This window comes from Rhea americana, unplaced genomic scaffold (assembly GCF_003343005.1).
Source record: "Rhea americana isolate MKP2758 unplaced genomic scaffold, rheAme1 scaffold_173, whole genome shotgun sequence".
Taxonomy (NCBI): domain Eukaryota; kingdom Metazoa; phylum Chordata; class Aves; order Rheiformes; family Rheidae; genus Rhea; species Rhea americana.
Genome location: NW_028185850.1, coordinates 1,804,480 through 1,821,210, shown reverse-complemented (window position 1 = coordinate 1,821,210; position 16,731 = coordinate 1,804,480). Strand labels below are relative to the sequence as shown.

Here is a 16,731-nt window from a genome sequence, read left to right as displayed (position 1 = left end):
TAGCTTTCAACAGTGATTTTGGTTTTGAGAATTACATATTATTAAGTTAAATGATAGAAGACTATCACCACAGTACTTAAAATATAGGCTAATAAGAAATTTGATGCACTGTGATATTCTGATTTCTAGTCTATTTTAGTCAGGTGGATTCCCTACTGACAGACAAGACTTGGAGGAAGCAATTTTAAGAGTAGAGTAGGTGAAACATTTATATGTAAATAGGGAAAAAAATGCCCAAATAGACAGAGGAATTTTCTAGTAAAGCTCAGAACAACAAATACATCCACAGCAGCTTTAGGTTATTTGCCAGGCAACCTGACATGTCAGCAATTTTATTCTCTCCTATATAACTTAGACTACAGCATGAATGAAAGTATATTTAAAATGAAGTAGCTGACTGTGGATTTTAGTTCCCAATTTCACGATTGTTGAAAATTAGAAAAGAAGAAACAAAAAAGGCAACTATATCACACTGAAAAGTAATGTGAAGTTGTGAAGGTCAGATGTCCTAGGATGTCTTGTGACATGAAATACCTGCTAGCTGTATACTTCCAAATTAAAACAAACAAACAAAACTTATCCTCTGCTACCTGCTATTAACATAGGAGAAAAGAGAAACAATGAATCTTTTCCAAAGCAGAAACTTTGTCAGTGGACAGAAAAAGAAGAACTGACAACAACATTAGCAGATTCTGTGGTGAGTGCTGTTCAAAAACCTGTCCTGAGATGAAGTGGTATGAGCCATTTTGGGTTGTGTTTGTAGCAGGGGAGTTCCTTTGCAGTGTCTTAAATCTACGTACTAGAAACTGAATTGCAGATCCAGACATCAAATAACTGAAAACGTTTGGGAGTATGCAGAAGGGTTTCTTGTTTATGATTGCACCCTGTGAAAACTCTCCCTTTGCAGCTCTAGCCTCAGGTCTGAGCCTCCCTTGAACAGCACGCACTGTTAATCATTCCAAGCAGCAGTAATGTTTGGCACTGTTTTTGCAATATGAATAAATGGTAACTTCGCTTCATCATCCAAGACACACTGTAGATAAAACAAGCAATGCCCTTTTGAATATTATGACATTTTCAGCTGCTGTATAGCAGAAAGTTAAATGATCTGAAGGCAAATTAAATGAACAAAGTAGCTGTGAGAGATATCTGGCAGAAAGATTAAGAGAAACTACTGATGAAACTAAGCATAGAGTGGGATGGAGAAGAGCGAACTCTGAACATAAATAGATATAAAACTACTGTGCCAAGATATTCTTGTTGAAAACAAATAGCAAATGGAGATTAAAATGAATTAAATGAGTGTATCAGGTAGAAAAATATTAAGCTACACATGAAAAAAATCTATTTTGATGATGAATTATTTTAGTATTTCCAACTAATAGTCAGATTTATTCAAAAAAAAAAGAAGTACCTTTAAATTTTTCTGTTGAGATCAGAAACAATAGTCAATAAATTACAGTCAATGTGAACATATGGCTCCTCCTATTGCAGTTGTTTGGTTTGGCAAATGTTACTGTATTACTACTGGTGAAAAGTCCAAGCCTACCTTCGCATTCACCTCTTCTGTTCATTTGATATCCACTGTCACAATATTCACATCTGTATGAACCAACAGTATTTATACAAAAGCCTTCCCCACAAGTATGAGGTCTTGAACATTCATCAAAATCTAGGAAGACGGAAAAGAAAAAAATAAGAGAAACTTAACTTCATCATGAAATTACCAAATGCTTGCTTCTCCCCTAAACTCTGCTTTAATTAAACATAAATAAATAAAATACACTTGGATTTGCAAGCAGTTTGCAAGCTACAGCCATGCAGCTGGTCCTAATGAGCAGCTCCATCTTGATTCACTGCTTGTAAAATCAGACGGAATGAAATCTAGAAACAATCTGGCTGCAGGAGAAGGGCAGTGAGCAGCCATGTGGTTGCAAACACAGAGCATCTCACTGAGTGTATATCACACCCAGGGTAGCACTAACTTTATGGAGCTCACAGCCTTTTCAGTCCATTCTGGCTCTAGAAGTCCACGGCAGTTATATTTAAACCTATAGCCTGTCATGTTTGCTAATGATTGAGAGTATTCAATTCTTGTATTGCCCATCTCAGAAGGTGCTTTTGTTAACTGGTAGTTTTCCTAAAAGAATATGATATTGAATAAATTCTTGTTTTTCAACAACTGACAGTTTTGTATATCAGTAGAAGCCACTCAAATACTTTCCCCTCCACAATACTAGTGAGAAACAGTTAAAACACTTTCAGGCATCGGTCCAGTACCAATGACATTGAGGAAAAAAAAAAATGAAAACGGGACTTCAGTGAGTTTTGGATAAGTTTCTTGATTCGTCTTTAGTTTTTATGAAGTCAACCAGTAATTACCAACGCAGTCAGTTCCATCTTCACTAGCCATAAATCCAGCTTGGCAAATACATAGGAAACTTCCTTCGGTATTTTCACAGCGTCCAAGGGAACAAAGATGGGGCATCTGATTACACTCATTAATATCTACAGAAGAAATAAAAATGTAAGACTATAGAATAACATAATTAGTTGTAATTCTTTTTGTGCACTCTATCTTAGGCTTTTGAGAAGACTGATCTTTTAACTATTTTAACTATTTAAAAGCACTTGCGCTTTCCTCTCTGTGACCTACATGAAAAGATGCATTAAATAGTTTTGATGGAAAAAAAAATCCACATTTTCATTGGCTTAGAATATATGAATATTACATTGGCCTGAAGAATGTGACCCGATCATGGTTCACTGTACAATACACTGAGGACAAACTGAGCATAAGTTGCAAGCATAAAACATTAATACAATTAGAATGAAATAGAAGGTTTTTAAGTTGCCATTTGGCTGTGTATATGTGTGTAAATTATCTTTCAATATTGTAATTCCACCATGTAATAGCACAGATATCATTGTGAAACTACTTTTGGTAGCATGAAAAGTTGATATATATAATTTGAAAATATCATATAATAAACTCTTCATGATCCAAGTTACAGAGGAACTGGCATTATCTGCATAAAGGAAAGGTACTGGTATAGTTGCTTCCAGATCTGAAATGGCTCATGCAAAGCCAATCTGGGCTCTGTTCACACTCTTCAGAGATCTCCGTTCCAGGAGAACTTGTTAGCTTGAAGGAGATGAAGACCTTGCTTCCCAAATCTCCTCATGGGCTTCTGGGTCATTTACAATTTACTTTCTCTTTCAGTAGAAGGTTGGAAGGAAAGATCTAACAAAATGACAGATTTAGTTCAGCTGCAGAGCAGCTAGCTAGGATGGGGCAAATCATCCTGTCTGAGAAATAAGCACTACTTTGATTATTCTTCCTCCAAACAGAAGGTCTCTTTCCGAGGATTGTAGATAACTGATGTAAAGCAGGCAAGAGATGATCTAACCACTTTTTGGTCTCATCTCATAATGGGAAAATTCTTTTATTCAACTTTATGTTCAGTTCAGAGTGACTGAAAGACCAAATTTGCAAATTCTGACATAGAAAAACTACTTTTCTGTGTAGCTAGGAAGTACCCACTAGAGATAGCAACTCCCAGCTGCTCTGTTGTACGTAACTGTTGGTAAGATTAGACTCTACATCTCAAGCATTTCAAAGCAGAATTATTTCAGATTTTTGAAATGTCCATTCATACCAGAGCATTTTGTCTGCTGATCGTTAAGTTTGTATCCCTCGTAGCAGATGCAAGTGTATCCTACAGGCAAATTAACACAATGTCCTGCTCCACAGATATCAGGATTAACTGTACACTCGTTGATTTCTAAGAAAACAAACAAACAAAAAAAAGCTTAACATTAAACTCTACCACACAGTTCACTAAGTGCACAATATTCTGTAATCCAAATGGGAAGACTGGGCTTGAAGGCAAATGTAAATCAAATTGGTAAGTCCAGAGTTTTGTAAGAGGAACTTATCTGGAAGATCTAGAAAAACATCTCACATTTCCCTTGTGATATATTCTCATGTACTATCCAAGATCAGGGTACATAAAAAAAAAATAAGTAAAATGAAGATAGTATAAAAATTTATACAATTTAATCTTCTAAGACAAGGTTAAGAAAATAACTCTGGAGGGTTTCTGATTTTTGTTACAGAATATGCAGCTGTTAATGGTTTTGATGTGTTTTGTAAATGTGTGTTTTGTAAATGAAATATGTTACCGCACAAAACATTAATGACTATGATTACCCGCAATATAATTAAGGTTACATAGCAATATGAAATAGTAATTTTTTGAAAGAAGCTTACTTTTCCTGAAGAAGAATTATTAATCCAGACTACTTAGGAATAGTTTAAAATAAAATTTAACTAACTGACGGTGCAGAATTAATGCACTCGGAAACACTTTAGCTCTATCTGTATTCAGTTATCCTATTTTGTTTTTTGTCCTGCAAATCTTACCTCATTTGTTCCTTGCTATTTCCAAAATGTTTGAACAACACTTGGAATTGTATCTGAACAACAGCTTGTTTTATTTAACTATAACAAGTAACCTAACTAACTTCCTTTGCAGCACACAGCAATTTCTAATTCCACTCTTTTTTTCTGAGAAAGCAAAAGAACAGCAGAACATGGAAAACTGCAATTTTTTTCCTAACTGATGTAGAGTACACAGAGGTGTAACTTCCCTTCCCTGCTCTGGGCAGGGAGCTAGCTGGCAAAAGGGGAACTGTCAGGGCACAGTTGACTTCCAAATTCTAGACTGACATTTACCATTAATAGAGCTTTCTAATGGGACTGACAAACTGTAACTACAAGTAATTGGAGGAGGCAGCTGAATGCTTACAGAAGGACGGCATACTTTCTCTGCTCTTTCAGTAGATTCAGGAGGATTTAATTGGCGACAGAATCATACCTCAAATAAGCAGGGTGATTTACATCCTGTGCAAGTTGCATGCAACTCAAAAATCCACACCCTGGCCACATCCACATGAAGCAAAGCCATCTTTTAAGAGTTAAACTTTTACTCAGGTATGTGCAATTTCACCATGAAAAGGCAAATCAGGAAACCCCTTGGTAGGCCTAGATATCTCTACTATATACAACAATATATACTGAAGTATTTACTCATCTATTCCAATCACTTCAAAGCTTCTGCTAATTCTGAGAGATTAGCCAATTTGACATTGTAATAGTCTTGTGTATACATTCACACTACATAGACCTTTTGTTTTCAAATTTATAGCAAAATTTTAAGCAAAAAAAGTGTAAATTTTTGATACATTTGAGACTCATCAAATATCACTTAGACAACTTTCAGCTATGAAGGGAACATTATTTATGTTTCTGTTATTTTCTCTACTTGACAGCTGGATCTGGAAAAGGCAATGTTTAGTATGCCAAGTAGGAAGAAGCACACTAATCCAAAGAACAACATTTCAAAATAACAGCAGATGCATAACTCCTCATCTGCTTTTTGTGGTTCATTTCACAAGCCAGTCTAGACAGTGAAATGCACACAAGTAAACGTGTTTGCCAGTGTCATACTAGTTAGTATCTAATGTTCATCAGACTTTCTACCTTCAGAGGCCTCTTGGTAGTCTTGGGCAAGAAAAAAAAAATATGTAGGCTCCCTCCATCCCCTCACGTTTTCAATTTCTGCCATCCCCGACAACATTATAGTGAAATTTTGTCACTCCTCAGCCAGTGTTTCTTCCAGCTGGTTGCAGTTGACTCATTTTGTGATTTTGCCCAGCGTGCATCAGGTTACCCTCCTGTTTTGTCACTGTCTACACCTTTCCCTTCCAACATGAGTGGCTAGTCTGAATTACTATCCTCAGCCCGGAGCACAGAGTGCACCCACCACAGTGAACTGTACCTGTTCTGTTTGATTCTGTTCTCTTCATTGATTCTTCTACCTTAGCCTACTACATTTTCTGAATTGTGGTAATGCCTAGGAAACTCCAGCTATAATTTAAAGTCCTTTTGTACTAGACTATAGCAAAGTAGAGTTGTGCATCCCTTTAAAGTGTTAGAAAACAAACAGTTTACAAAACTATCTTTGTAATTCAAGTGAGTGCAAATATGAACATTTACTGTTGGACTTCAGTTTCAAATCAGCTAATCGAGGAGGAATTACTAATTTTTGCATCTAATGTTTATTTGCGGGCACACACGTGGCAGCTATACACTGGGAAACTCCAGCCCTGGATCTGCTGATAGCACACTCATTTCTGAGATATTCTGCACCCTTTCTTTGTATTTCTCCACAAAGTATTCCTTTCTGTTCTACAGCTCAATTCTCTATATTTGCTATTGTAATACTAGAGTGGAACAAGCTATAATGTCAGGAACCCACAGTCATATGTTAATTTATTTTAATTCTAAAAAGGAAGTACAATACCTGTAACTTGAGTAGGTGCAATTACTTGACTTGCACTCGAAGTAGAGACTTCAGGAGCAACTTCAACAGGCAGAGGAGGAGATGTTTTCTCAATCACTACTGTGTGACATGGAATGGAAATCAATCACATCCAAAAAAAAAAAAAAAACCCTCACAGCATTCACACGTGATACTAAACTAGCCAGACACTATGAAGCTTTTCATTAATTTACTCTGCTTAGATTTGAAGTAGAAAAAATAGTATAAGCGGGTTTTCTATTGTTCYACCTCTTGTGAAAAAACCTGAGGTGCTAAATAAAGCAAGCTGAAGTTATGCATAAAGAAAGCACCTAAGTAAAGCTTCATCTTGAAAGAGATACTTTGCTGACATTAAAATTGTCATGCACATACTCCAGATTTTTTTAATGGTATCACCTTTGCCTACAATATCTATCTTTGCCTCCTGACATGTCTCCCACTAATACTAATCTCTCAATTCCTCCCACTTCTGCTTCCATTTTTTTCTTCTTTTTTTTGTATTCTGCTTATGGAAAAACTGCTTGTTAAACTGTGATCAATTTTTCATTAATCTCTATTACAACTGCTATTTTCCAATACTTTGAAGGATTGTAAGCACTGTCTCTTACTAGAAGAAAAGTCAAAAGAAGCTACCTGGAAATTGTGGATGCAGGTTAATTGTTGAAATCCCAGGAGAAAGCTGAGGCTGACCAGGCTCTAGGATTTGCTTTTCTTGATCAAACGAAACTAATTCCTAAAAGAATGATTAAAAATTTACATTCTGAGAATAAATCTTTTAATTCAGCTGTTGTAACAACATACAAACCCCTGGCTTGAGAAACTGCTGATATTATCCCATGCCTGCTTTTTATAAGACATCATTAATTATCACCAATTTAAGCATGAAAGAGCATAGGATACTGTTTTTACAAAATGGCATTCAATTTAATGTCGATTTTAAGGAAGCACGTCATGTAGCTTCTATCTTTATCTCTGGCTTTACCACTCCTTAGTTCTCCTCTCCTCCTACTCTTCAATTACTCAGAAACAGTAGTTAATTGCTGGTCAGCATGACACAAACAGCATACAGTCACAATGTCAAAGTGGTCTGTATGTCTTTGACCACTGTGAAAGATTTTCTCTTAGCTATTGCATCAAACATCTTATTTTCTGTGAAAGATTTAGATGTTTGTAAAACTTTAGGAGAATGAAATGAAGCACAGCTACAGTTACTCCTAACTAATCCCATCATCTTCAGTGGAGATAACCTAGAACCTCCAGAAGGGTGAACTTAAGGCAGATAAGCACCTGAACTTCTCCACTAAATACACAGTAATCCTAAAAAGCTTATTCATCTAATTTAGGCATATTGTAACATAAGACTGCTAAGCAAGTGGCACAAATATGCCTCAAAGTCTCACACCATTTCTCTGTAATTCATTTTCTCTAGCTGTCAGCATCAGTGGCATTCTTTCACATTGTCTGCAATTTTTAGTATCATACTTAAAATATAGGCTTCAGAATTGCATATACAGTTCTGTATATGCACTAGACTCACTTCCAGTGTCCTAAAGAGAGATTAAAGTCATCTCTGTGCTTTACCTCGCTGTTTGTTTTTATATGCAATAATGACAAGACCTTTTTGCCTCCAGATTTGCAATGCAAGTCCACAGTGAGTTGCTTGCTCCTCGTGAAATCTAAATCCTTTTCATAGCCTCCATATCACATCTTGGTCAGTATTCTAATATGTGGTCAGTATTCTAATATCTGGACATACCACACTGGCTCAGAGAATCAGAGTTCATGTCCTGAGCAACTATTTTTCTTGCCGGCAAAGGTCTTTGGAAAAATTAATCAGAAAGTACTTGTATAAAAACTGGCCCTTTAGGCCTGAAAGACAAGAAACTCAAAATGTGATTACTACATAGTTCCAGGAGCACATTTCTCTGAAGTATCAGCATACTCAAGGGATAACATGCTTTCACGTTTTACCTGATCAGGGGCTGCTGTTGCCACTAAAAACAGAAAGAAAAAAAATTAATCAGTCTTCACATAATGTCTACTTATACATTCTATTTGAAACTATGACCATATTTAAAAGTAGTTTTTGCCATCATAGAAAAACTTCATGTATCACCTCATCCTAAAACACTGTAAATTGGAAGTAATGTTCCTGAGCAAATGTAAACATTAGTCTGAAACCAGAATAAGATGCTATGCACCAACCATTCCTCACAACTATTTCTTCAGTTTTCAGCTTCTTCGTAGATTTCTAAATCATTTCCTTAAAAATTGCCAGAACATCCAAGAAACTCACTTGTTATTAACTCACTTAACAGGCTGATATAAACTTCTAAAATCCTTTCCACAGAATATCAACCTCTATTAATATTTTAAAGATAAATTAATATTGTAATGGGATAAAGCTGACTATCAACAAATTTAAGTGCAATAATCAGGATCAACTTTTGAAAATTGTCTTTTTTTAAAGCAACTGAAAATGATTTTTTCCACTCAAAATAGCTTTTCTCTAGGAAGGAGAGAGAAAGAGTAATTGGTAGAAATTTCATGTAAGTTTATTTTCCATTACTGTTTGCATTTTTAAAATTTGTCTTTTATTGATGAAAGCCTATATGCCTCTGTAAAAAAAATTCAGGAATAATTTTTTTTCCAATCAACATTTTCCACTTAAAAATGAAATACATACATACGTGCACACACACACACACACATATACATACACATATATATAAATTTTAAAAATAGAAGTAGCAATGGAAAATAAACTCAAATAAAATTTCTGAATTTCTGCCTCTCTCTGTTTGCTCTTCTAGCTCTAGCTTCTTCAGTATTAGTAAGGATGCTGTTTAGCAGACCTAGAAGATCTTTTGATACAATCTCAAAAATTTGAAATGGAAACTTATACAAAAGTGGAGTATAAAATGCAAACATGCCTATGTGCCATCACTAACTTAGAGTAAGCACATATATTTTTATAAGGTCATTTTATCATTTTTGGAACTAGTACTTCTGTTTTCTTGAGATTCTCTGTGTTCAAAAATTAACCATAATGTGGTAATCTTTCTAATTACTAAATTAGTATGTTAGTAAACTATATACTATTTTTTTCTGCTTTGTAACCTAGAAAAGCTGATATAATGACTGCCAGGGTTGATGTAAGATTTTACAATTCAGTACAGACTTCTATTTAAATTGCTCATTTTCTTTCCAGCTTAAGTTTAGCTCCATTTGTGTTTTGGAAGTAAGACTAGAGCACTGATTATAACAGGGAATGAAACCATGTCACACAGAATTTTGCAGGTCAGTTGACTGAAAATCTTTCTAATAGTGGCCTGACATACATACAGCTGCATAACTGCTATGTGGGAATAACATACTATGCACTTAATATCATCATAAGGTTCTTCAACATATTTTTGTTTGCCTCCCATCAATTCATGCTTGTTGGCATAATAGTGCATATGATAGTGCTGCTTTCTGCATGTCTTTGCTTTTGCATTTTTATAAAGCACAGGACATTTTCAGCTGCTGAATGTTCTTAGAAGAGCTTGCAGAAAACCATACAAAGTCTGAGGAAACCATCTAAGAAAAAACAACTAATTATTAATAAGCCTGGCAAAGAAGAGCTGATGCAACACGGCCAGGCTAGGGGAGCGCATGATTGCAGGAGTGAGATCAGACCATGTGATGGGAAGCATCCCCACATCAGGTGGTGCTAATCTAGAGATGTATGTGGAAGAAAGACAATGAAAACCCCTTAACTCCTCTAACTCCCAATACTAGTAAATCAATGCCTGAGAGGGGTCTTTTGTTATAGTATGGAGATGATTAATATCTTTAAAGAAGTCTTAAAAACAAATATTTACTATTTCTTATTATAAAAACTATGATCAAAGTGGTCTCGCCTTATGATGCTTACAGCATCTGCTAGGAGCTATAAATAAAACTTCAGAAGTAAACCATTTAATACAATACACTCTGGGATCTGGAATGCTCTACTGTGGGAAGCAGCTCCTCTGTCCTGCATTTTACACATCTACTGCACAAAGACACACATTAATAAAGATGCATGCACAGAAAAATAGACAGACTTTTGCCACTCTCACCTTCTTGCACAGCCACCTTAGGCTCACTTTTCTGTGAGAAGGTCAGTGCCTCCACTGGCTCTTCCTTTGCTGGGAGAGGTGGAGGAGAAGTACCTTTAGCAACAGGTTGAGTAATCGGGGTCTTGCCAATGACAGGTGGCTGTACTCTAACTGCAGGGTGATGATATAGCTTGTTTCTGTGAGGGCCAGAAACCGTATAACCCATTCCACCAGGGCAGATTTCCTTAAAAGCAGCTAGATTTGGGATGGGAAAATATTCCTTTTAGGAGTCTAAAAGTACAATATGTTGACATAGCGGAAAATATAATGAAAACCACTAATAAAGTTAATCTGCTAATGTATATACATTTCTATCAAAAAAAAATGTAAAGGCAAACTGTGCATTACATGCTAATATGACTGAACATTCTCCCAAAACCATGTTCTGGCTCAGTTTATTCCAAAGAGGTTCCTACTTCAGTTTAACATCTTCCTTCAGTTATGTTTAATCTATTCTCATATCAAGATCATTTTTTCTTAATCCTCTTCAATCAGTATATCCTTTCTGAGCAGGAATTTACATAGGTAAATCATCATCATCATCACCTACATAGAAATGAAAATCACTATTTCTACCATTCCCTTTTTGCAGAAACCAAAGAAAAAGCTCACTACCCTTGTACTAGAGGAGCAGAAAAACATAAATTAGTAACTACATTCATTCACAGGATCCCACTTCACTACATTAGTGGTCTCATACCAGCTCTGATCCAATTCTACTGAATTGACTAAGTCTTTCCACTGACCTCAGTTGGCTGGATAAAAACAAGATGGGGATCATAAAAAGCCAAATCACCACTGAAGAGAGGGGAAATAATCTCATCTATAAGACTGTCATAGAAAAAAGTAATGACAGTCAGGCAGCAGCACCTGCTCTGACTTCTGCAGCTGCTCTGCCTGAGCATCAGGCTTTGCAGTCCTAGTGGAAGACTAGGATGAAAAAGAAATAGAGTCAGTCTTCCTCCTTGTCAAAGATAACAACTGTGCACTTGTCAGGGACAGGAGRCTTCAGAAGTATTGACAGGTAGTGCTTCATTGCCCTCATTGYGGTAGGTACAGCTATGCTGACAACAGGTTTGGGATGAAACACCAAAGATTTAGTCTCCCATGTGACTGATATAATTCCTTACAGCTTCTAAAGAGCTGTATGGCGTGGGGCATCAGTAAGTCCACAAATTCCACTATTGAAAACACATCAGAGATTTAAAAAATCAGTATCTAAAATAAGAACACAAAATACTAGCTATAGACACTCCAAAGATTAATTGATTAAATTACACAACTGTAGATTTTGGACTACAAATCCGATACTTTTGGACGTGTGTTCAGATGGAGTCTTTGATGAATGATGACAAATGATGAATGGTCAAACTGATTAAATTCTGTGGATTCAGAACAATGAAATACTTTTTATTTGGAAATGCCCAAATCAAAATTGCCACAAAAACACTCAATCGAGAGTAGAATTTCTTGTCAAAGAAGGAAGACGGAGAAAATAAGAAGCCTATCCCTTCTGATCCATACCTGGTGTACAGGAAATCTTGGTTCAAATCATATTCTCTTAAATACAGAATAGAGATCTGTACTTCTTTCTACCACAGCTTAGACCTAAGTGCTCTCAAAATCTGGATATGCAGAGTGGGCCTCTCAGTCTCTTTTCGGAGCTGCTCCTCTTCATACAAATAATTAAAAAGTCATCAGAGAGTGAGATGATTGCTTTCTAACTCAATAATGCTGAAATGAACCTGGGATGCTATGGTAAATACATTACTCCATTCTGGGTTATCCTACTTTTACAGATTTTTCATGGAAAACTCTAAAAGATTATTATGAATTTAGACTGTTTCAGAAAGGAATACGTTTTTAAATCATGAAAGTTACCATGAAAGAATACTGTTTCCCATCTGGCTCATCAGAATTTTCTACTCACAGAGTCTACCTTTTTATTAGAACAGTTACTAAAATAACAGATTCCATGCAATATTCAATGATGTATTTTTACAACTAGAGAGCAGTCAATTTGCAAAAAAAAGAGTATTTATCAGCTCCAGATTACTTAGAGTTTTGGGCACAAASCCATGAGAACTTACGCACTATTCTCATAGATTTAAAGCATCAGCATATAAATTGCTAGTCATCTGATGAGAATACTTTTGCTCCATTAAAAAGCTATAGAAATATTATATATCCAAAAAACAACTGAACTTCTAAAACCCAAATAAGTGAACCAGTAACACAATGATAATAAAGAAAGTAATGGCGTTCAAAATCAATTCAAACGCTCAAAAAAATTGGTTGCTTCAATTTTTGTATACCCAACTGAAGGAATCCACTAATTCCAGTAAGGAATTCAATATTCTCTAAAATTATCATGTAGATTTTAGTAGTAGATTCCAAAACATCTAGTTATTTTTTAAAATCAGAAGTCTCGGAGATATACACAATCTGTTTCATATTTTAACAGTAACATCTGCAGCAGCACCTTTAGTAAGAACAGTGGACTACCATTACAAATACTTGTACTACTACACTGAACAGGTTGGACATCACATATGTTACAGTTTCCTTCAATAATGGTAATTTCAGCAATGATGCTTTTAAAAAAGATTATATTCTTTAATTTTACTATATATTTAAATGTAAAATAATGCTCAATTGATTTTGACTAAAGACTCCAAATTCAGTCATTTAAGTTTTGAGCAAAATCAGAGAACAGAAGGCATTACAAAGCAGTGAGTAATATCTTAATCTATAATAAACAGTATCTTACTCCATGAGCCTAAAAAAGAGTGGTGATCAGTCAGGCTGGTATTTACTGAGTCCTTTTGTATTTCAAAACTATCAGGACTCCAAGTGAACACTGACAGTATAAATGGGCTTTTTATAACAAATTAGCAATTGTTTAAGTGAAAGATGTTATGCAATGTCTAACTTCCAGTTACTATTAAGAAGTTGATACTATACTTAGCACTTTCCTCAAAAGGGATGGTAAAGATATGAAGGAAGGTGGGAAAACAGAGAAATACTTCCATTCATACCCATTAGCTGCAATGAAAACTACAGCACATGTAATCCTATAAACTAATTCTCAGTTGCTGCCATTCTTTCACCTGCAGCTTAAACAACAGAAAAGTATCAATTAGACTTTGGTTAAACTTGTTTAAATCTATATTCAGTATTTAATAGCCTAAATCTATATTCAGTATTTAATAGCCTACAAATTTATATTTATGTGATGGAGATTCAACGTTTAAAAACTATGTTCTGAGATGCAAATTCTAGATGGCATTCTACCACTAGATACCAAAGACAATTCCTTTATTTTAATTTTGAATGTTTATGAATAAAATGAATATATATTTAATTATTCTATCATCATTCAGAGAACTGTCATAATTTACTGACACACACTTTTCCTTTACTTTTTAATCAAGTGTTGGACTTTCTTTTTTAAAACAATTATAATGAACATAGGGTGGGTGAGTGCTTTTGTTTTTAATGGGCAGTTCTTACCTGTTCCCGGCAGAGGACACTTTTCACAGTGTGGGCCCCAGGCTTTGCCAACACTGCAACAGCAGAGCTGCTTGCTGAGCTGAACAGAAAGAGGATGCATGCATTGCTTTCCTGCACTAACAAACCGGTAGCAAGGCCCTTTCTCTTCAGTGACCATAGGACTATCAGCTGCAATGAAAATGGAAGAGAGGTGGGTACTGTTCACATGAAAAACAAAACAGAGAAACACCACCAGATTTCCAGTACTGCTTGAATGGATTAAGATTGACATTTGTGGAGCTTTTATTCTAAATGTCTATCTGAAGCCATAATCTCTCTCTCTCTCTCTCTCTCTCTCTCTCTCTATATATATATATATAAATTCTTATTTGGCATTAAACACTCCCAAATTCCAGCTCATCCTAGACCAAAGACAAAATATATTTTTGAAGAACAAAACTGATTTGCAAACCAGCAGTTGCCATCTTGCCAAAACAGAGATTTAAAATCAGCTCCTACATCTGTACACAAGTGCGATTGCTGAATCAATTTACAGTGGTGACAGGCTATACAGTCACTGCAACATTCAGCTATAAATAACCTATATAAATAAGACTGGAAAAAGATTAAGTATCACAGAGGCACTTACTTTCAAGAAAATTATATATTTGTATTTTGCTAAGTCTCACTAATTTCTAATACACGCTAATATGTCAAATGAAAGATATGTTGTATGTAAAATCACTGCATAAACGGAATTATTTTAGAACCACTCTGGACTCTGCTACCTTAACTATATTACCAATATACTCACTAAAACAACGTGTCATATCATAGGCTACACATATTCAATGACTGTGTTCTTCCTTCTCATTTCCAAACTTGAAAGACTTGCACAGAAATTTAAAATTCCTTGGTCCAAAAAGGGTAGACAATATCTTAATAGACTGTTTTAGTATGGAAGAGACAAAGACCATAAGCTATGATTAGTGTGAAGTAATGTGAAGCAAAGACCTATCCAGCTTTCTCATTTATGCATCCATATTCATATATAGTTAACAGTTTTGAGTAAAATGTTCATTTAATTCAAAAAAGACAAGCAATATTTGATTTTCAACAAGATATGTAAAAGCAAAGATTAAAATTTACTGCTAGTTCCTTTTTAACTGATGTCTAGTTTAAAAATGATAAAAAATTCAAAATGATGAAAAACTCTCTCAATGATTGAGTATCATTAACTAGTAGCAAAAGATTATGATCTTGAAAACAGAAAAGAATTAATCTATGATTTATTTAGGCTGTACTATATTTTACAAATGCAGAAATACCTCAGATAAGGAGCTTAGGAAATAAGGTCTTTTTCACCTGTCAATGTTCTTCCCAAAAGACTTTCAAGTGAGAAATTCAGTTGCTCTCTACGCTTTCTTTTTGTCTTGCAGAGGTAGTTGATCTCAAATCAAGTAAAAGCTGATTAACAGATGAAATCATTTCCATTTATGCTATTCACAATTTCTTTTTCCAAATTCTTTCTTAATTTTTAACCCTTCTTAATCAGAAGGAAAATGTGAGGAAGATCATCCTCGGTTGAATATTTAATAAATGTAATAGGAAAAACAGACACAAGCATAGAAACCTGTTACTTTTCAGGGTGACTATACACTGCTTCTTTTCTAGTTCCCTGCTTGACCTGAAAGAGGCTTTCTTCTTCTTTCTAACATTCTAGTTACTTAGGTCTTTAATTTTTCAGTTGTGCAGCCAAATAAATACAGTTTCTTAAGTATTTATTCCAAGCTTTATTACATTTAGCCCCTTAGCCAAATGCAGGCAAAAACAATTTATGGAGGTGCTTTTCGTTTTTAGATATTGCTCAGGTATGCACGTTTAGAAAGGAAAATAACATTTTAAACAGACTCAAGTGGCAGTAAGCCTTACAAAGATGCTGGTTGCACCATACCATTGATATGCATACTTGGAAACGGATACAGAAAGGAGGTAATGTTCAGTCTCCCCGAATTCAGAGCAGCTGACTTCATGTACAAGCACTGAAATTCCAGTGCTGTCTTGCTCAAACCATAATGCATACATGGATATTAAAGGGTTTTCATGCACCTTATATAATGTTAAAAGCAACTCTGCTTTTAAACAGATTCTCAGAAATACCTGCATCTTAGGTTAACCCAAAGAAAGTGAGTGAGAGAGAAAAGGGGGGGCTGGGAGAGAGAGGCAACAAAGGCCACTGAGCAGCTGATCTGGGCAAAATCAGAAGAGAGACTGCTGTGGAAATAGGTTTGCAGTTAAAACTCCCCTATGCATTTTCCAAGACATGTCTAATCTGCACAGCTGCTTAATCACAGAGTATTGATTTTTCTGGTTCATTCTTATTCTTTTCTAAATCACCCATGACTTATACATGCGTGAAAGATCTGATACTTTTCATTGTTCGCTTGTCTTGTTTTTCTGCGCTAAATGTTGTCTGCACTGACTTCCAATCTAGTCTCATGGAGCACACCTAGTCTTCAAGCTCCAGACGATGCTAACGGAGAGGTCTGTGCAGCATTTCACTGGGCACTGCTCTCAACTCAAAGCACTGGCACTTAGAAGTAAGAAGTGACATAAAACACAATCTTAAACATGTAGGGAATTAGCCTGGATAATCTGGATAGCTGTTTCTGGCTCTGTTACCCATTAATCTGTGAACTGCGCTCCAG

At 35.5% G+C, this 16,731-nt stretch overlaps 1 protein-coding gene across 4 annotated transcripts in view; it reads right to left on the bottom strand.

Moving 5' to 3' along the window:
* LTBP1 (latent transforming growth factor beta binding protein 1) overlaps positions 1 to 16,731 on the bottom strand; it is a 188,007-nt gene that overhangs the window by 57,566 nt on the left and 113,710 nt on the right. For 2 of the 4 annotated variants that reach the window (XM_085301182.1, XM_085301186.1), the window contains 8 exons: positions 14,045 to 14,212; positions 10,493 to 10,726; positions 8,358 to 8,380; positions 7,020 to 7,119; positions 6,369 to 6,467; positions 3,660 to 3,785; positions 2,383 to 2,508; positions 1,550 to 1,672 (listed from right to left, as the gene is read on the bottom strand). In XM_085301182.1, coding sequence (XP_085157308.1) covers positions 1,550 to 1,672; positions 2,383 to 2,508; positions 3,660 to 3,785; positions 6,369 to 6,467; positions 7,020 to 7,119; positions 8,358 to 8,380; positions 10,493 to 10,726; positions 14,045 to 14,212 — 999 coding nt within the window. The remainder of the gene's footprint in view (positions 1 to 1,549; positions 1,673 to 2,382; positions 2,509 to 3,659; positions 3,786 to 6,368; positions 6,468 to 7,019; positions 7,120 to 8,357; positions 8,381 to 10,492; positions 10,727 to 14,044; positions 14,213 to 16,731) is intronic. The other 2 variants (XM_085301183.1, XM_085301184.1) reach the window with 2 other exon arrangements.